The sequence below is a fragment of the Gadus morhua genome, chromosome 7 (genome assembly GCF_902167405.1).
Source record: "Gadus morhua chromosome 7, gadMor3.0, whole genome shotgun sequence".
In the NCBI taxonomy this organism is placed as follows: domain Eukaryota; kingdom Metazoa; phylum Chordata; class Actinopteri; order Gadiformes; family Gadidae; genus Gadus; species Gadus morhua.
In genome coordinates, this window is record NC_044054.1 from 18,304,250 (window position 1) to 18,324,444 (window position 20,195).

The 20,195-nt window shown below is 42.8% G+C and overlaps 3 protein-coding genes across 9 annotated transcripts in view; 1 reads left to right on the top strand and 2 right to left on the bottom strand.

Moving 5' to 3' along the window:
- specc1 (sperm antigen with calponin homology and coiled-coil domains 1) overlaps positions 1–14,161 on the bottom strand; it is a 68,051-nt gene extending 53,890 nt beyond the window's left edge. For 2 of the 3 annotated variants that reach the window (XM_030361139.1, XM_030361142.1), the window contains exon 1: positions 14,105–14,161. The gene's annotated coding sequence lies outside the window, so the exon portion shown is untranslated. Of the gene's footprint in view, positions 1–1,886; positions 2,021–14,104 lie in introns of those variants that run through there. The other variant, XM_030361140.1, reaches the window with a different exon arrangement.
- A 432-nt stretch (positions 14,162–14,593) lies between these two features.
- Positions 14,594–16,786, top strand: timm22 (translocase of inner mitochondrial membrane 22 homolog (yeast)). Its single transcript, XM_030362561.1, has 4 exons — positions 14,594–14,879; positions 15,324–15,520; positions 15,953–16,025; positions 16,117–16,786. The coding sequence occupies exons 1-4, from the start codon at positions 14,627–14,629 to the stop codon at positions 16,191–16,193; spliced, it is 600 nt and encodes a 199-aa protein (XP_030218421.1). The 5' UTR covers positions 14,594–14,626; the 3' UTR covers positions 16,194–16,786.
- Positions 16,787–17,222: 436 nt separating this feature from the next.
- abr (ABR activator of RhoGEF and GTPase) overlaps positions 17,223–20,195 on the bottom strand; it is a 110,578-nt gene continuing 107,605 nt past the window's right edge. For all 5 annotated transcript variants that reach the window (XM_030362556.1, XM_030362557.1, XM_030362558.1 and 2 more), the window contains one exon: positions 17,223–18,906. In XM_030362556.1, the coding sequence (XP_030218416.1) occupies positions 18,817–18,906 (90 nt within the window). In that variant the 3' untranslated portion in view covers positions 17,223–18,816. The remainder of the gene's footprint in view (positions 18,907–20,195) is intronic.

Below are 20,195 nucleotides of genomic sequence, written 5' to 3' on the forward strand. Positions count from 1 at the left end.
CGTGACAGTGTATGTTCAAGGGTTAATGAAACCCTGGGCTTTCTAATAAAGAACATACGCTTCGTCATTACTGTGTGTGTGTGTGCCTGTGCCCAATGGAACAGTATATGCTGAAGGCCGGGTCCTGTGACCGTCACCTCGCTCTACTTCTAGTCTACTACTGTACAGTATGTTCAAGCTTCTTATTCACTGATCCCAGATCCCTTCCTACTGAGACTTCTTTGTTTGCAGAGATTGTTGATACATTCATTATTTGTTTTAGTATATATATTTTTTAAGTTCATAAGTGTAAGTACATTTAAAAGTGGATGGAGGAGACAGAAGATGCAACATTAGCCTACACTCACGGTGACCGTACATTCTTGTTTGATTCAGAAATAGTCTACGCTGGCTGCGAGGATGCATTTATTGGAGTTGACAGCTTTGTTTACTCAATGCGTAAAACAGTAGGTAAATAAAGGCAGGTCGAATATCTTCCACATCGTTTGCTTTGCACCATTATGTCCTCAAGGGGAACACTGGTAGAATTTTTTTAATTTAAATCACATTATAGGACAACTGATTATTTACCCAAGGCGGCTTATCGATTTTTTATTTCCAAGATAAGAATGGGTAAAGGCATCTTTAAGATTTAAATAGCATGTGAAAAACAAAGTCACAAAAACCACTATTCATTGACATCAAAGTGTTTTTTGCAGAGAGATGACCTGTTCCTATTCTTCTGCAGCTAGAACACTTTTCTCAGGAGTGCAATGCTGTTCCATTTTAGGCCCCTTCACAACGTCCTACTTAGACAAACCTGAAAGTCTTAAACAGGAAGAGAGCCTAGTTCCTTTTCGACTAAACGAGCATGCACATGCAGAAATGAAAGAGACACCGCTAGTGACACTGGCAACTTATTATAATTTCTCACTGTAGCAGGAATCACATCCATGTACAGTTAAATGCTACATGGCAAGTAATGAAACTGGATCAGTCTCTAAAAAAAGTAACTTAAAAGTCGGAACTTGCCCTGTAAGTTAGAAAGCAGAATATGATTTGTAGGTACCGCAACCCAAACTATTGGCTTGTTCGCCGGTGTAATTACATTGGTGCTTTTTAAAGCAGAGCAGTGGAGTGAACGACTCTGAGATCTAAGTTGATGGTGAAACTAAGCCGCCAAGAAGTGAAATAGAGGATGCCAGGACTCTGAGGATCTACCGACATTAGGCTCATCAGTTTGGGCCCAAATCTAGCAAATCACTAATAATCGAATCTATGAAGAACCCATTGAGAAGATAGTCTGACGCAACACACGATTTACACAATGCTAAAAATTCGAAACCTATCTGTCAGTTCAGACCCACTATGGCAATTTACCATTGCCATAGTCGTATCTACACATAATATTACTAGTTTGTGTTGTGATGGCTAGGCTTCCTACAACATAACCTGGATGAACATTATTTAGCAAGCAACTTACTCTCCCCTCTCTGAGGGGTTGAGATAGAAAACGAACTACCCCCCTAGAGAAAACACGTAATGCAGCCAAAATTACGCAATGTGTTATTTACCCCGAAAATAAAACACTGGAAAACGCCTTAAAAAAAAGAAGCACTTTCCAAGTCAAAATAAAGAGCTCCAAATTACAATGTTGAGGTTTGACATGCACTAAAAACACAAAACCGAAGAAAGACATTGAGCCCAAAACTAAAATAACCACCAGCCACTACCACTACAAAGTCCAGAGCAAGCACAGCTTTCCCTGCACAGGCTTTTGTTGCACTGCCCATCCCGGCTCACCATCGCCACCACAAATAAGTTAGGATCAGCAGCAGCATACTATATGTAGTATAGCTTTCAGCATCTCCTACCTATTCGCTGACCTTTCCCAAAAGCATATTTATCTTGGCAGGTACACTGATACCATCACCAGTTCTGTCTGTATGCAAATCACAGAAGAGGAGAGGAACTCACTGCCTGGCTTGAACAGGAAACAAATTGATCATATCTCTAAAAGATTTGTATAGCAGAACATGAGCATGGCTGTCGGACAGTCAAAATAATCAGGAAATGGTGCAAATAGATAATGCAATGCTCTACTTCCTTACACATTTCAAGCCACATACCATGTGATTTTGTATGGCACTTGCACTCTTGATAATGCATTACAAATGACTCATCTGATTGAAGACAAAGCCGTTTTATTTCGATTCAGATTAGAACCAGATTCACACTTATTGCAAGTAAACAGTGTGCACATAATTAATCATCATCGCCAATCGACGACTTGAAGTAATCTATTAGGATGTGTCAGAGATGAGCCTTGCTTGGATTCACAGGGGCTTTACATTGAGAAGGTCGGCCTCTTATCCATAATGACATCTAGCCAATAGGAGTAGCCAGGAGGTTGATTCAGCCAGTACTTTCCAAACCGAGGCTGAAAGAACCTGGTATGAATGCTGTTGTGCTTCATCATATCCTCTGATGTGTTCCTGTTGTGCTAAAACAATGGAACTACTCATAGGCCACTTCAATAGAAGACTATGTGAGCTCAGAGCACATAGAATAATTCACTAAAATGAAATAACAGGATGCCAAAAGAAGATCAAAAAGCTAACCCTGTTGTGTTTCATTTTTTAATTGCAGTAGGCATAGTAACCCATGGACAAAATGCATTTAACCTCCTCATCGCATGCAATTATTCAACTAGTTCATATTTCAGTCCAATCACTCTGAGATACAAATGCTGCAGTCCAGAATTTAGCAAATGCAGAGACCGTGAGAGACATAGAAGAAAACGCGATTGGAATCAGAGGTTTCAGAGTGCTTCTGCACCCACTGGTTGCCCCAGACGACATATAGATCTCCATCCATTAGCATTCAGGACAAGCCAGTGGAGTTTGTCTGTCAAACAAAGTGAAGGGAGAACACCCCAAGAACCAGGAACAGTTACCACTCTCTAGATGAGGGTAAGATAATAGGAGTTGATTTGACACTCTTTGACACTCTGTGACACTCTGTGACACACACACACACACACAATCACACACACACACACACACACACACACACACACACACACACACACACACACACACACACACACACACACACACACACACACACACACACACACACACACACACACACACAGAGAGAGAGAGACAGAGCGGAAGAGAGTGAAAGGGCTCTAGCCAAGCACAGGTTTCTTCCTCTATTCGCTTACTGTTTTTCCAAGGTTTGTCTTAGCAGAAAGCCAAGAGAAAAGGGAGCAGAAGAGTTAGGCTCTTGTTTGGTAGAAGACTGCTGCACCAGGAGACTACAGAAAAATGCTTATTTTATCCTAACACAAAATGGCTATTTTGGTTTGAATCAGGAGGTTCCTTGACTCTATGCGGCTTGTCATCTGATTGGGCCTTGAATCATGCATGTGTTCTGTGGTTTTGTGACAACACAATCGGTCCATTATATGCGGTTTGTTTAAAGCCTAGTCAGTACGAGGTAACGACCTGTGGTACTTCAGCGACCAGGGGCCGTCTAAAACGGCCCCTGGCTGTATGTCTCCGACGAGGTAGAGATTAATCCATGGCTTGGGGCAAGAGCCATGGATGTATCAGGATTGAGAGTTTAACTGTCTTGGCGGCTCCAATCTAAACAATAGCCTACAATGCAGACAAAAGCACTCTTTGTCACACTAAGTCTCTTCTCAACACGCGGGCGGAAAATCTGTGGAATAGCCCTTTCGCTTTCTGCACTTCCAAACTGTTTTAATTTGTATCCCACAGCGCTCAGCATGCCAGAGACATGAGTGAGTGGGCAGAGAGGCACACTGCTCTCGGGCCTCAGATCACACAGGCCTCGGTTTGGACTGAATGTTGAACCAATAACCTCACCCTGACCACACCCCAGCACCCCCACAAAAGTAGAAAAAATAAATTGCAAATACTAGACAGGAAGTATGCAAGAGATTTGTGTGGGAAGGGCCTGGCACCCGATACCTATGTTCTTATGTTTCAATTTGCTTTGCTGGGCCAGCTGTGCCCTCTTGAATCCCTGATGGGTATTGGTGGACTTACAATCCTACAATGATAATCATATAATGAGAGCTACCGCATCTCCAAATGCATAGCCGAAATGTGTGTTATATAATTGTGACTAGCCTCAATCTTATGTTTCTAAATAAAATAATAATGGTAATACGCCAATATCTTTCAAATGGACACTTTTTTTCAGAGGCTACTTGAAACGAGAGGAAACAAGACCTTTGGGTCAGTCTCCGGTCAGGCATTAATAAATAATGGACAGCCATAAAGATTAGCTGTTATCGGAGGCAGGGGAAGAGATACCTAATGCTGGACCAGACTGGTTTGTTCGATACTGTAATCCTTTGGGGTGATACACCAACGTGAAAGGCAAACACATGGGACATCTTAAGTGTTTCCTCCTCCCTCCCCCGCCCCCATCTCCTCCTCTGTACAGGAAGCAGCACTGAGTCAGAGTCTCCACAAGCATAGAAGTAAAAATAAGTGCAAAGGCAGGGAATCAAACCGAATGTGACAGATAATGAGCCTGGCCCGTTTTATTCTGCTATTCCTCTGATTCTAAAAATAGATTATTTGTCTTTCAGTTGGGTCAAATGTTACATTTATGCTGGAAATTCATTTAAATGTGTCCAATACTATTATTTATTTCTCAATAATAGAGCCAAAGCTGTTGCCTAGGAAACACTTACTGCCATGGCAACATTGACAGCTTTCTTTCAGTATTAACGATTATCAAGGTGAGCATGGGTGACAAAAACACATCCAGAATTCTCAAATGTTAAGCTTGCTGGTAGTTCTACCAGGAGGACTCAAATCACGCGCGGCTGGCCGCCAATCACCAATCACCAGCTACCAATCACCTGCCTACACCTGCTCTATAAAGAGTAGTCTAACATATGTCTTTGCTGCTCAGGTCTTCGTTCGACGCATGCTGCTGCTTTACTGTGCTTCTGATTATCTCGCATATCTCGTCGCTTAGTTGCTACGTCGGTTAATACACACCAAGAGGTCATAACTTTGGATTCGTGCTGGTCGGCCTACTACTTCTGGTCCGGGCAAGTGAGCGCAGAAAGCCGTTAATTTCGGTCCCCGGTATCCTCAACAACACCACCAAGAAGTTCCCAACACGGACATCCGCCTGGTTCTACAAACCCTCGCCGAGTTGGTGCAAAGCATTTGGCGCCAGGATGGACGCCGTCGAAACACCATGCGGAACTCCCGGACGGGTCCAGGCCCCCAACCCGCTGTCGTCAGTCGCCACGGCGCCTTTCTATTTCCAGCAACCATCAGGCTCGGCTTCCTCCGCCTTCACAGGCTACGCACCTGGCACGTGCCCTGCTACCATGGCTATTGCAGTCCCCGCGTTAGCCCCCGCAGCGTATTCTCTCTCACAGCTCTACCAGTCCAGCTTCAGGATGCGGCTCCCTCGGTCGGGTTAGGGGGTTTCTTCCAAGGGCAATGGTCTGCTGAGAGATGGCCAGTCGAAGCTGGCACGTTTGCCCTCGGGTCGAGTCGTCTGCGCTGTTCGAGCTTTACCCTATCGTAGCAGCTAGCGTTCTGTGGGGCAAAGCATGGCGGCGTTAACGTATAACCATGTTTTGCGATAACAAAACAGCGTCAAAACGGCTGGGAAGGTGGTCTTCCACAGCATACGGATTTTACATCCGGTTGAATTCGGTGAGTTCGTTGCACACGTCGGTGTGGTACAACACAGAACTCTACGTTCGCAATCAAAGGTTCATAATTATCTTTATACCGTGTACTAAAAAATGTGTAAGTTCTCTTCATAACGCCACCTCAAGCGTTTTATTAGCCGTTTTCTGTTATTACTTTTTGCTGGAGAAGGAGGGGTGGGCAGCTGAAAGGAGTCGTAGCGAGACATGTTGTTTCGGCCTGGCATTCGAGAGGGCCTAGTGCACTGTTCGGTTAACTTCTTGTGTCTCATGTTTTTCACTTTAACATGAATGAAGTTGATGGGTTTTAGGCACTGTGGTAACTGAATATCACTAAGGTTTTTATTGACGAAGGGACTTTTAGATTGGTTCAGCTGCTGCTCACTAACTCTCACGTTCCTCTGCTCGCGATGCGATTCACATATCGATCAATTTATTCAAAAGATCCAAAGACAAAGAACAGGTACATTATGGTATAATTTTATATTATTATTTATAGTCTTATTGTTAATAGCTTCAGTCGCGTTGGTATTTAATTTTTCATTTGCTCGTTTAGCTATGTATGACAGTTAACAATGTTGGTGTATTACAATTATTTACGCGTGTAGGCCACTCCAACTCTCGATATTTCAAATAGATTAGTGTGCTCTCTCAGAGCTGGGAGATTTCATCCTTATTTTAACATATTACTCGAGACGGTGTTTCTCACAGCGTTCTCGGGTTCATGCGTCCATGCATACATGTCTCCTACTTAAGGCGGCTGCATGTTTCAGCGTTGGTGTTACGTTGTTGCGCAAAATTTACTCAAAGCAATTCATGCTCCCTTTTAGGTTGCGCGTGTTGCCAAGCAATTTACCGCCAGAACAGTAGGTGGAGTAATATGTGGAGTAAAGTTTTTCGTTGAAGACGACCTCGAGAATGACGTCTTTGTCTGTGGGAGTCGTTGGTTTGTTTATGTGCCAGATCGTGTTCTCCCCATACACAGTGAATGATGGCAACTGACAGAGGAACAGGGGTGATGACGTTGTTGATCATTGGGGTTGTATAAATGTGCATATCTCTCTACATTTTAAAACGACATAATGTGTTGGCAGCAAAGTTAACTTCACTTCACGTTAATGCTTTTGTATATGAGCCTGCCGGGTTCCATTCTATCAAACCGCGGTATGAAAACAGGAAATGTGATACTCCAGACAGGAAGTAGTAACCAGACCAGCAGACCAATCACAGCCTTGCAGGCTGCGCGGCTCGCGTAAAAGCTTACGTAAAAAATGACGCAAGTCTAGAAAAATCGCCCGACGCACGCAAGACGTGAGAAGTCGCGCAATGGGTGCGCAAGGGCCGCTTGCGCTTACGTAACTGAGCATAAATCGGCCTTTATCTCCTACTTCTGGCGAAGGCCTACGTCCTCTCTTTTGGGGAAGGCTCCGCCCCTGCTAGTCCTGGCAGGATACGCCGAGTCCGCACGTCACCCTGGATCAGTGACGAGGCTCATGCCAAAGATTTACCATGCAAAATATTCCCATGTCGTTATTGAAATAAATCCTGTTCATACTTATCGGTGATCGAGTCTTTATGGGAGAAATGTTAAGCTTGCTGTTAGTTCTACCAGGAGGACTCAAATCACGCGCGGCTGGCCGCCAATCACCAGCTACCAATCACCTGCCTACACCTGCTCTATAAAGAGTAGTCTAACGTATGTCTTTGCTACTCAGGTCTTCGTTCGACGCACCTCCATCCACCCCACCACCACCAGGTCGGCCTCAGTCTACTTGTCCAGGGGAAGGCTCCGCCCCTGCTAGTCCTGGCAGGATACGCCGAGTCCGCACGTCACCCTGGATCAGTGACGAGGCTCATGCCAAAGATTTACCATGCAAAATATTCCCATGTCGTTATTTAAATAAATCCTGTTCATACTTATCGGTGATCGAGTCTTTATGGGAGAAATTACCTTGGGGTGGGCATTGGCAAGAATCTGGTGGAAGGATACAAATCACGATCCAAGGGTCACAATTCAATATATTGTGTTATATATTGCAATTATTTTGCAAAGAGATGTATTGCGAAACGTTTAAGGTTAAGTTGGAAAACAAATCTAGAATCTCATGGTAGTTTTAGGTAGTGTTTTGGTGTAATCAAATCGTAACATTCTCCATCTTTGATGTCCCGTTTCTTCTTCTGTTGATAGGCTTACTCACCATCTCAAAACTGTGTAGATAGATGAGATTACAGGACATAAAGCCTGCAAATCAAGCCAGCCATCTCAAATGTAAACAACGTCACGATCAAATGTATCTTACATGCGCCATGAATCAATCAATATTATTTTTAGGTTATCGATTATTCTACCGAACCCTATAAACCCAGCATAATTGGAAATATTATGTTTCTACCTACCTAGGCTAATTCCTGATAGTACTCATTGCTCATCTTCAGATTTTTTACAGGTGGCTAACTTGCCAGCCACCTGTTTTGGGGGAGTGGCTTAAGAGAGAGGCCTAAAGGCAGGGGTGGGATTTTTCCGATTTGATATCCATCTCTTTCTGGTTTATCGAACTTGCCAACCCTACCCTTAAGTCACTAACTATCGTTGAATGAGGAAATCCAATGGTTTAGAAAATGAAGAATGTCACAAACTGGGTGTTGGTCGGGACCTTTCTGGGGAAAGAAAAATAAAAAAAACGCTTGGTTTTCGCCCAATAGTGTTTTTTCTGCCCTAGAGGGTTGGTCGAGCTAATGCTACAGACTCACTCTTCAACTAACTTTGAAGAGTTAACTTTATTTTTCTAGTCTCTGTTCACGTTGCCAGTAAACCAACTGCTTATTGACTGACTTCACAAAAGGCAAAACTCATTTGAACAGGGAAGTTTGGTCCAAATACACACCTGCAATACCACTTATAGGTGTGGATAAAGAGAACAAAACAGAAATCGTCAAGAAGCAAATTCACATAAGACAATGTGTGCATATTTAATGAAAGAAATATTAGGCAAAATAAATGAAATTGCCCAAAGCAATTTCGATCTTGTTGAAACAAGGGCAACAAAAATAAAATGCTGATGTACAACTTCAAGGTACTGTAATGAAACGCTTTATGGGAATTGAGGTTTAACTAAAACCAGCCCTTAAGTACACACCTTTGTGGTTAGCTCATAAACATGAAAGCCAGGCAGGGTTACTGCCAATTAGCTTTAAAAAAACCCAAAACTGTCTAGTTTTGTTTAGTTTCAAACAATTACATGAGAGACAACCATTCTTGTAATGAATGTTTGTTCTGCTGATGACGACCATGGTAGCTCGACAGTTGTACGTGACAGTTACTGGGAGAGGTGACTGCATATGGCAGCCATAGGTTGCTATAGAAACATTCTAGAAACATTGCATTTTATAATATAATTGACCTGCTTAACCAGGAATTCATTTTGTTCCACTGTCCCTTAACGATTAGGCTACAGAACTCTAAGCATTTAGAACTTCAACTGTGTCCCGAAACATATTGACAAAATGTTAGCTCTTTAAAACCCATTTCCCTTTTTTCCCTACAGCACAAACAAAGTAGCCCCTGCCTCAGTGTTATTAAACACAATAAACATAAAAAAGCCAGAATGTGTTAATGTATGCGTTATACATTTAACGTGTTGGTAGGACCACGTCAGCAGCTCTCACGCATCTGTGCAGCATCTGGACGTAGGGAAGCAATGTGGTGTGCAAACTCTTTAGCTGGTAAGTACAAGAGGAAGTGGGATGGATTAGGCTATGAGCACCATGCTGAGAGAAAGGCTTTGCTCTGCCTCTCTGTTCCCCTTCACACTGGGGGAGACATGAAACCAGTACACACCAGGACACCGATCCCAGCAGAGGACACAGTGGCAGTTAAAAGGAGGAACATTGTGGCCAGGAAGTGTGCTGCACTTCAAGTATATTCTATTTACTTCTGAGGAAACTTTGCCTTTCGGTTTAAGTCTTGTTCTCTGTTGAATAAAATGGGTGACAGGGTCTGCTCCGTCACCTGCTAAAATACCTGCTTTGGAAAAAGCCTGGAAAATAACACAGATACACATACTGGAGACAGCTGTTGGCAAAAATCCCTGCTTCAAATCGGGTTTTAGCCGGAATCCGAATATTTCCAGACAGTCACACATAAAACGTACTCTGTGATGGGTAGATACGTGGATCAGTTTTAGCTTTGAAAAGCTCTCTCCTGACTGCCTGTGGTCTGTTGTGAATTATGCAGCTCCGCACCGCATAACTACTGCACAGCACCCGAATATGAAAGAGCTTCCAGACGACAGCGTCAGCATAAATCCGCACCCAACACAGCGAGTCAAAATGCGCTGAGTCAAGTGATGGCCTATATCAGGTCAATAGCAGTTTGGATTCACTTTAGGCCTTCCGATCTACTGAGCCAGGAACCTGTACACCCCTAATAACAGGTGGAAACACCACTAGGATTTGAAAGGGCCATTTCAAAAGGTATAAGTCGTTTAGATACGTGAAATTGATGATGGTGGTATTAGGTGGGATAAGGCTTCTTGCCCAGGGATACCAACAGGTAGACTTTGGTTTTGAATCCAGAATCTTCCGGCTGGGAGTCAAGCTCCCAAACCACTAAAATATCAACCGACTATTTTCATATACTCCACTGCTTTTCTTGGATAAACATTAAGGAAAAGGAAGCCGCTGCATCTATATTTAATACATTTTAACGCCTACAACGTATCCTTCTCAGAGATAAGCTCCCATGTGGGCTCAGCTTCCTGTTTGGTTAGTGTCAAAGTTCATCACTGCTAAACATTCACAAGTCAGCCATGGCCTAAGGACTTCACATGGGCTCTCTTTCTGCATGTTGAAAGTAGGTGGCTCCCATAGAAACACTGGCTGTAGTCTATGAGAGTTTCTGCATGATTGTCTATGAGGGTATTCAAAATTCAACAATTACAATGTATGAACAATGTCTAATTTAAAAGGAGTGTCCTGTGAAATTTTTGCACCTCACACAAAAGCTTGTGGAATGAGTTTTTTTTTTGATGAGGCACTGTGGGTGGTGTTGTTGAATGGTCTGGGTGAGACAGACAGACAGACAGAAAGGCAACACACAATGGTCATACAACTATCAACTCTTGTTATCTGCATGCATTTACTGCCACTCCCACATGTGCAGACGTCATCATGGGCAGACGTCATCTGTAAACTAGCTCGTCCTGTTCCCCGGTAGCACATGAGACTATCATCCAATTATAGATCAACTACATCTTCTTGCACATTTAATGTGGAGGACCTGTGAACCCCTTTAATTAAAGGCCTTGAACTATAAACCTGACTTTAACCTGACTTAAAACTAAACCCAGGATATTAATGACTGAGCCATGACTAATGTAAACACTGAAGCAAAGGCTTTGTAAGTGGGACATTAATGTTCACAGACACCATCCCTGCAGTGACTTTGACAAAAATGACTCGGCCTACATAGGCCATTTATAGAAATGGCAACATTCCCTATAGTTAGTGAATGTGGGCGGGGTAATTCACAAGCACACCAGCTGTCACTGGGACATTTGATTAAATATTGCTCTGAGACTTCAAAACCTAACATTTGACCAATGATGTGGGATGGAGAATGTAATGAAATAAAATGAGATTGGACTTCTTTTATTTGGGTGCCGATACAAGATCCTTTCATTCATCTGAAGTGTTAAAAATGAATGTACTATGCTAAATGCCTGTCCATACATACATACATACATACATACTGTGCTACATTTGTGTTATATTAAGAATAATGTCACACGAATTGGACCTGAAGACATCCAAGGAATAGCCTTTCCCTTTCGTCAGGAACAAAGGTGCCTCCACTCTGTCGACTGCTCCTTCCTCATTCTTAATTTTCCTTATCTTGGTAATTAGGGGCTCCTCTTGTGGCCCAACGGACATGCCAGTCCACTGCAATCCTAGCCAGACCTCCACTCTTCAGGAGATAACGGCCTTCTAACAGCTCACTTCAGCTCCTTTCAATAGACAGAACTGTGTAGAGTTGACAGGCAGGCAGGCAGACAGACAGAAAGACTGACTCCTATGTCATTCCTTGTTGTCCGTTATACATACGAAGACTAGCGTGATTTCCTCCAGTTCATGATACGAGTTAGATAACCACTCTCCCTAGAGGAAAGGGATGGATGTAGGACGAGGTGGAAGAGCACACTGCTTCCTAGTCCTGTTGAAATTAGCGACCTAGTTGTCCTGAAATGATGACGCAGCATATTTATATGAGTAAGAAACTACAAATTCATGGTGCGTAGACGTATAAAAGTCACATTACAAAAGTTAATTTATTAACAATTTAAATAGAATACCCATTGCTCGGTAGGAGAAAAACTTTCTGTGTATTCATGCCTTGCTATTAATCAATACAACCTCAAGTTGTCTAAGCTTGAATACAACTTCAAGCTGATCAGAGACGACCAATAAAAGGACCTGGAGGTGGACACACTGCTTGAGCCTTATGAGGACACAGAGAGGACCAATGAAAGGATCTGGAGGTGGACACACTCCTTGAGCCTTATGAGGACACAGAGAGGACCAACGAAAGGACCTGGAGGTGGACACACTCCTTGAGCCTTATGAGGACACAGAGAGGACCAATGAAAGGAACTGGAGGTGGACACACTCCTTGAGCCTTATGAGGACACCTGCGGAGAGGACCAATGAAAGGACCTGGAGGTGAACACACTCCTGCAGTCTTACGAGGACACTATAACAGTACAAGTTTGGGAAAAGTTATGGACCAGGACGAAAATACACTGCTGCTGTTGCTAATGTCACCTCCTGAGGACATACACGGGAACAGAAAGCAAAGGTGCACTGCCTTCAATGTCATATACAGTTCTATAAAAATACCAAAACCAACCAAACAACCGGGGGCCAAATTACGTCGGACAATACTTATGTTTTACCCTACCCCTTTCCTGTCTTCACTATCAAAATACGAATGGCAAACAACAAAATCAAATAATGGCTGTCATGGCTATTTGAGATTGTTAATAATAATGATCAGAATTAGCCTACTGTACTGCAGTAGCCTACTTTTGACGGGCTGACCATACCTCAGACACCATCTACATGTGTTTCATTCTGTCTGGGACAGCCAGTTCTCAACTCAGCTCAGATTATCAGCCAACGAAAAAATTCGAGAGCCGTTTCCATCTGGTATAGGTTTTATTACCTAAAACGTTCACAATTGTGGTAGCTAAGAGCAAGTCATATTGCATTAAGCATTTTATTTTGGAGCATAGGCCTACTTAAAAAAATTAAGAAGAAAAGAAAAAGTATCTTGTTCCTATGGTCAGGGCTTTACAATTCCACACCAAGTTCTGACTTAAACGTCTGAAAATGTGAACCCAACCGTTCATGTTGTCATTCTTGGCCTCACAAATAGGATACAGCAGATCCAGGAAAAATGTGTGATGTTTAAAGCAACACAAATTGAAAGATATTTAATTAGCGTCAATTTATGAACAATACATTTAGTCAATCATCTGTAGCTTATTCAAATAGTTTATAACTGATTGCTACGAGATTATTGTAGGACCCTAACATACGGAACTACAAGTGTTCAAAGTTGCACGTAGTATCCGTCAATAAATGCCTGTCCTTTGATGCAGTGCATTAGAAACTAGCCGCTGGCAATGTGAAATGCCAATTTCTAAACAAAAAGGCACAATTATTTGGGAGCAACTTTGGATGCATATACTTCGTGAGTCTACCAGAATTTTGTCACGTAGCTGTTCAAAGAGTATAGTATAAATGAGCACAGTATATTGATAGAGAGAAAAGCAGCTACTCGTTAATCACCTCAAGTTTGGCAGTTGGACAGTGACAACAGTAACACATGGCACCATATTGGTTTCCTAATGATTTTACAACGCACCTTTCCGCCACAGACGGGGTATCAATATAGGTGCATCATAAAACCTTAATGTGGAATGCGTCGTGCCTGCCAAACCTCTCCACACACTGGACTTCCTAGAGAAGCGGTAGCCGTGAACCTCCATGCATCATTCAACGCACTCAACCTGACCGAGTCACACGACTGTAAATAAAAACAACAACGCTCAACCTTGAATCAAGTATAGCCAATTGAATAGGACGTAAGATAAGGATGACTTAAACTAGCATTTGCATAAAGTTGCCAAACCGTTCGGTTTATGCCATAGGCGAGGAGCCGTCAGTCTGGTGAAGATAGCCAAGCCATCACGGGCAAAAAACGACTCTCTGACATCTTCTCTAAATTTGACTCACTGAAATGCTTGTGAGCGCAAAATATTCACTTGTCACTCGGTCAAATTAATTATATATTTCGCCGTAGGAACTAAAAGTACGCCGGGGATAAAAGTTTGTTCTGCACCTTACCTTTTCGATATTGCGGCTCCTCTGCTGTTGCTACTGGATGCTCGCGCCTGTCGCGTGTCATACAAGTATCGGCTAATTACGGCACGAGCCGGTAGATGGAGCCCGTGAGTTTGGTGCATTGTCCGTGGTGAACTCTGGGTACTGTAGTTTTCTTTATCTACACTGTGAATGTTATTTAAAAAAATATTAAAAACTATCAAATAAATAATGGTTGATTCACTAATTTCTGACTATTGAGTGCACGATTTACTCAATCAATACTTAAAAATAAATCGAACGATTACCAACTCAGGGATGTGAATATTTGGCGAATGTGCTTACACGAACACTAATACTTAGTTGTATAGAAAATAATTCCTTGATTTGTGTAATATATTATATAGAATATAACACTTTACAGTCGATATTTATTTTACTATGATAGCATATTTATTTTTATTCCCTGTTAAAGACCTTACAGTTAAAGAATCTACTCTTTTTAATGGTTAACTGTATTTACCTAGACTCACTTCATCGAAAAACATGGCCGCGTCCACGGATGTTCCTGAATCCGGCGCTCAAGGTTCAAGCCCTTCTAGTTTCAATGTTGATGATGCCCAACATTTCCAGTATAGTATGCTTCTGGAACATCTTATCGGCGATAGGAGGCCAATCAAAGATCTTAATCCAGCCGTCATGGCGGGACTTCCAGTTCCTTATAAAAGCGACGAGCAGAAGATGATCGAGCGAGCAATGGAAAGCTGTACCTTTAAGGCAGCTCTAGCATGTGTTGGAGGTATGGGCTTCATTCAGTATAAAATATAATGTTTTCATTTCACATGTGTGTAAGTGTATGTGTATATGTATTACTCTCGATATGTAGCTGATATTGCCTTAGCTTGTACTGTCTTCATCGAGCCTCAACCAAATGACAGATATGCAATGGATTCGTGTAGACAGGCAATCAAATTGTCTCAATTATGTATCACTTGACACACACGTGATTGTGTGTATGTCGTCATCAGGCATGACAAATACAAAGCAAGACTCTGTAATATCTGAAATATCAAGTCCTCTCGATTCAGAAAAAAAAACTTTCGATTCAGTTAATGTCAGGCTCTAACGTTGCAAGAGACTGAGTCATTAGACTCATAACACCTAAGCATTCAAGACAGGGATTATATCCTGTGCCTCAAATCCCTCAACAACATTTGATTCTTTTTTATTCTTCATTGCACAGGATTCGTCCTTGGTGGAGCTTTTGGTGTGTTCACAGCGGGTATCGACACCAACGTGGGCTTCGACCCCAAGGACCCCATGAGAACTCCAACAGCACGCGAGGTCCTCAAAGACATGGGCCAGAGAGGGATGTCATACGCCAAGAACTTCGCTATGATCGGTGCCATGTTCTCATGCACAGAATGCGTCATAGAATCAGTACGTTACCTCCATGTTGCTCTGCATCATAATTTCAGTTTGTTTCTGTCTATTTGGGAAGTAGTTGGACTACAGATATGAATGCCTTCATGTATAAAATCTTGCCGGGGTCATGATTGAAAAACAAATGCATATTATGAACTATGAAGACACACTTCATTTCCCTGAAATGTTATCAAAGTGTGGCCATTTCCAGTAGTTCCGTTTACAGTAGACCCTGTTGTTATAGCATCCCCATTTGGCATTACAATATCACCATGTTTCAAGTTTGTTAAATGTTTTCTTACAACATTGTTTCCAGATGTGTTATCACTGTTCTGTAAAGTTGATCGTTTTTAAATTATATCAAAACCAGTAATATGAAAGAGACAGATTGTATCCATTACATTTCTAAACTCTAATCATATATATCTTCAACGTTGCTCCTCACAGTACAGGGGAAAGTCGGACTGGAAGAATGCAATCTACAGTGGCTGTGTCACCGGGGGAGTCATAGGATTCCGTGGTAAGAATTTCCATTCGCTCTGAACTACACTTGTATGTTTTTATTGGTATTTTTATGAAACACTCTTTGTTTTTGTGTGTGTGTGACCTAGCCGGGCTGAAGGCAGGAGTGTTTGGGTGTGGAGGGTTCGCCGCCTTCTCTGCAGCCATCGAGTATTACCTGCGGTGAGACCGGGCTGGGACTTGGGACTCTATGGGCCTTTTCATTCTGCCCCAACGCCATGAACCAGGATGAAGAAGTGACTGTTTTTCTCACCTTGAACAAGTCTCGGCGTGGATGAGGAATGATATGCAGTAAGGAGGATCAGACCGGATCAAAGCTTGTCATCACTTCATGCAGAATTCTGATTGGACGATTTTATTTTTTGGTCAAAAGGTCTGTGTATTAGTTTGCACACTGTGTGGTGCAATGGTTGCCCTATGGTGGTCCAGAGAGTAGGCGTGCATCGTTTACCTGATGTCTTTCAAAGTTGACCCCTTTGATATGTATGTTAATAATATATATGTGAATGAATCTGTTGGACCATTTACACAATTAAAAATGACTAAACGAGCGGATGAAAACTGTAATGGTCTTACATTTAGCCTGTAATTAATGTCTGTAAAAAAACAGTTTGTTTTCCAGTAACATATTGGAATTGTGAATTTCATATGTGGATAAAGTCGTTAGTTTATCCCTGATTTGCAAATGTCATTGTACATCTTGAATCTATTATACATGTATAAACATAAACATGTGTGGTGTTTGTATTCAGTACACTACCATGCCTAATTCATGCAACAAATATTTAACATCCAATGTGTTCACAGCTAGCTTTCTAATAAGACCAATCATACCTCAGATAGCAGATAAACCATTGTTACATGTGTTATTTAAAACCTCTTTCAATGGATTGTATTTCAATAACTTCAGAATATAGCTGGTCAGTAGAATGGCCTATGAACACTAGGGGGAGCTATATGCCTAGATGGCGCTGAAACGCCATCATAACATTCTGTAGGCCTAAAAGGTGGGAGTAAATTGTTCAAGTCAATCGATAATTGCCATGCTGAGATTTGGGGGGCTGGGCTCGATTCACTATTTCAATCAAATTTGGACATTCTAACATACAATTTACATAATTATGTTAAGCAGTTTGTTAGTTGCTCATAGTCAGTCTCAAGTAAGCTTGGGCCTCAGTTCAACACAGAGACAAGGTGACAGTGTTTTGGTACATTTTATTTTACTTAAAAAAAGGAAAGTTCACATTGACATTTAGCCTCAATACAGTATACTGAATTTCTTCTCAAAGAAAGTAAAATACAATGTATGAATTTATTTTATTCTTATATTAAAAATATCAAATAGTACTCATCTAGCAGTGCTTACTTTAAGATATGTCACAGGCTTGACAGCAGAAAGGTTGGATTTACACGGAGCAGTGATGGATCTCTGCTTGTTGTCTGCTGAAGAGCGAGTGGAGTCAAACTACCTTTGCGTTAACCCGCCTGTTTCTGATAGACAAGCTGAACATGCAATGAGGGCAACTACACAAATCATCTCATCGATTATACCGGTGCAGTAAAACATCTCGAACAGGCTAGCGATGCAACGACAAGAAGAACAAAAATGCTAATGTTCCATTACGCTTCGTTCCCTACCCCCCTCGCCACATGACATCACCCTCAAGTCTCCTCTAGTGCTCTTCTTTAAAACTGTGATTTCAAATCAATTTGCAGACTTCAAACGGTTTGTGGTCCTTTCAGTACAGCTTACCAACCATGGACATGGTGATTGAGAAAATTAGTCTAAAAAACATCACTACCTGAATAAACTTCAAAAAACAGACTCCTTAGAGCTTGACTCTAGTCGCACAGAACTGTACAGGCACACATAATATTTATATATATTTTTAAAATAAATAGGGCAAACTTGGCCAACAACCGAAAGAGGGGGCCATGTTTTGTACACTGACAAACCCTTGTTTGTCACTACAAAGATCGTGTCGCCAGTCCTGTATTAAGATGGCTTCCTGGCAAATCCTGATTTGCAGAGTCCACACACACACACACACACACACACACACACACACACACACACACACACACACACACACACACACACACACACACACACACACACACCAATGTGCTCCATCCTCACAAACACACACGCACACACACTCCTCCATTACATGCACAACAGCAGAGAGCGCACAAAGACAGAAAAATGATATAAAAAACAAAACAAATGGTCCTTTAAACAAAACTATTATTCTTCTTTTGTAAAATATGCAAATGCCATTTGTTTAGTAAATGCCTCATAATGGGAACAAGGTGGGCTAGAAGTGACCCGTTTGGATCATCAGGACCCCGCCACACGATAGGTCAAACACATGTGTGGCCCCCCCGGGCTGTGGCAGGCTCTCCTACTGGTGTTCCCGTGTCGGCTGTAGGCAGGAACTCTGTAGTCGTTGGCTCCAATCAGGGTCATATGCGGAAACAGTAAGAGGTAGGGGGGGGGGGGGGGGGGGGGGGGGGGGAATGGAACCAGGAACGCGGCCGCGCTTGAGTTCCATCAGATTTATGTACAGTACAGAGACGAGTATGTGTGCCTGCGTTTGTTTGTGTGTGTGTAGGCAGATGGATGGATGGGTCATCAGAAATTACTAGAAAGACCGGGGAAAGTGTGTTTGACTCTTGTCATGGGGGGGTAGGTGTGTGTGTGTCGGGGGGTCTGTACAATTGAGAGGCTTCTAGAAAGAGGAGGCACCAGGAGGTCGTCCCTCAAACCCCCTTGCCCCTGGTAAGGGTTAGACGTCGGTGGAGAAGTAGAGCGTGTTGCGCTTGAGTTCCGCGAAGGAGATTGGGGGGTGCTGCAGATAGTACAGCAGCACCTGGACCTAGAGAGGGAAAGGGAGAGAGGGGGAGAGGGGGAGAGGGAGAGAGGGAGAGAGGGAGAGCGAGAGAGAGGCAGAGAGAGAGAAAGGACAAGAGAGAATTTAGCATGCCACACTGTAGCTTATTTCCCACACTCAGATCTTTCCCAAAGCTTTTAATCCACTTGTATTCCCATTATATCGTTCTAACTGGAACACGCATCCAGTCAGAACGCCATTGCCGGTTTCTAATAACGGATTCATTACAGTCTTGTATTGGCAGCCGCCCAGCAGGAAAATCACATAAATAACTTCCTGGCGCAATTCCTTCGGTAATATGTTCTACATTCTTCTATGATATAGCACAGAAGCCAGCAGGCACCTACACCCAGATGGGACCTGTGAGGGTCATATTTGGCGTCTGCTCTCGCCACACATCCCTCGTTTCTCCCAGTAGTGTGTGTGTGTGCGCGATGTTGGACAGACTCCCCACTTGACAGAGTAAACACAGACCGCTGTGTGTGTGTGTGTGTGTGTGTGTGTGTGTGTGTGTGTGTGTGTGTGTGTGTGTGTGTGTGTGTGTGTGTGTGTGTGTGTGTGTGTGTGTGTGTGTGTGTGTGTGTGTGTGTGTGTGTGTGTGTGTGTGTGTGTTGTAGGACAAACTCCCCACTTGACCGAGTAAACACGGACCGCTTTAATAAAGCCTTGATTACAAACACTGGGGCTTGATCCCTAATGGAGAGCGATGACTTCCTGCTCCAGCACTCATTTAGGATGATGGACCGCAGCACGGTGTTTACGCAGCGCAGAAGAGATATGTGTGAACCGGAGGCATCCATTCATTACACCCCCCCACCCCCTCACCCCCTGAGATGATGGGACGGCAATTGGCCTGGATAACAGCTGGGAGAGACCACGATGGCTGGGGGGGGGGGGGGGGGGGGGTCCAATCTGACAACAGGGTCTCCTGTTGGAACTATTGTGTGTTCATGGAAAGTCACTACATTGTAGTCAAACTGAGACTGCATTGCGGTGGTGTGTGGAAGCTGGTGGATCTGAATCCCTCTCTGTTTCAAACGATATCCCAGAAGGATGAGGAGTGATCTTGCCAAGAAGATCTATTATTCATTCTGCACTATATTCTGTTCAAATGTATTTTTAACTTCAGTGTTAGAAAGTAGCGCAATCAACCCCCTTGTTTGATTGTTTTTTAACACAAAGGAAACTCAATTTCCTCTGTGGAGGGAAGTGTGAGAATATCTAATTAGGTTTTCAAAGTGACAGCTACTTTGACAAAATCCAGGGTAAATAGT

What these genes read in the sequence shown, in the direction of transcription:
- timm22 (XM_030362561.1), top strand. Translation starts at nt 14,627, where the DNA reads ATGGCCGCGTCCACGGATGTTCCTGAATCCGGCGCTCAAGGTTCAAGC. An exon ending in AGCTCTAGCATGTGTTGGAG is followed by an intron (nt 14,880 to 15,323) that starts GTATGGGCTTCA and finishes TTCATTGCACAG; the next exon opens with GATTCGTCCTTGGTGGAGCT. An exon ending in GGGAGTCATAGGATTCCGTG is followed by an intron (nt 16,026 to 16,116) that starts GTAAGAATTTCC and finishes TGTGTGACCTAG; the next exon opens with CCGGGCTGAAGGCAGGAGTG.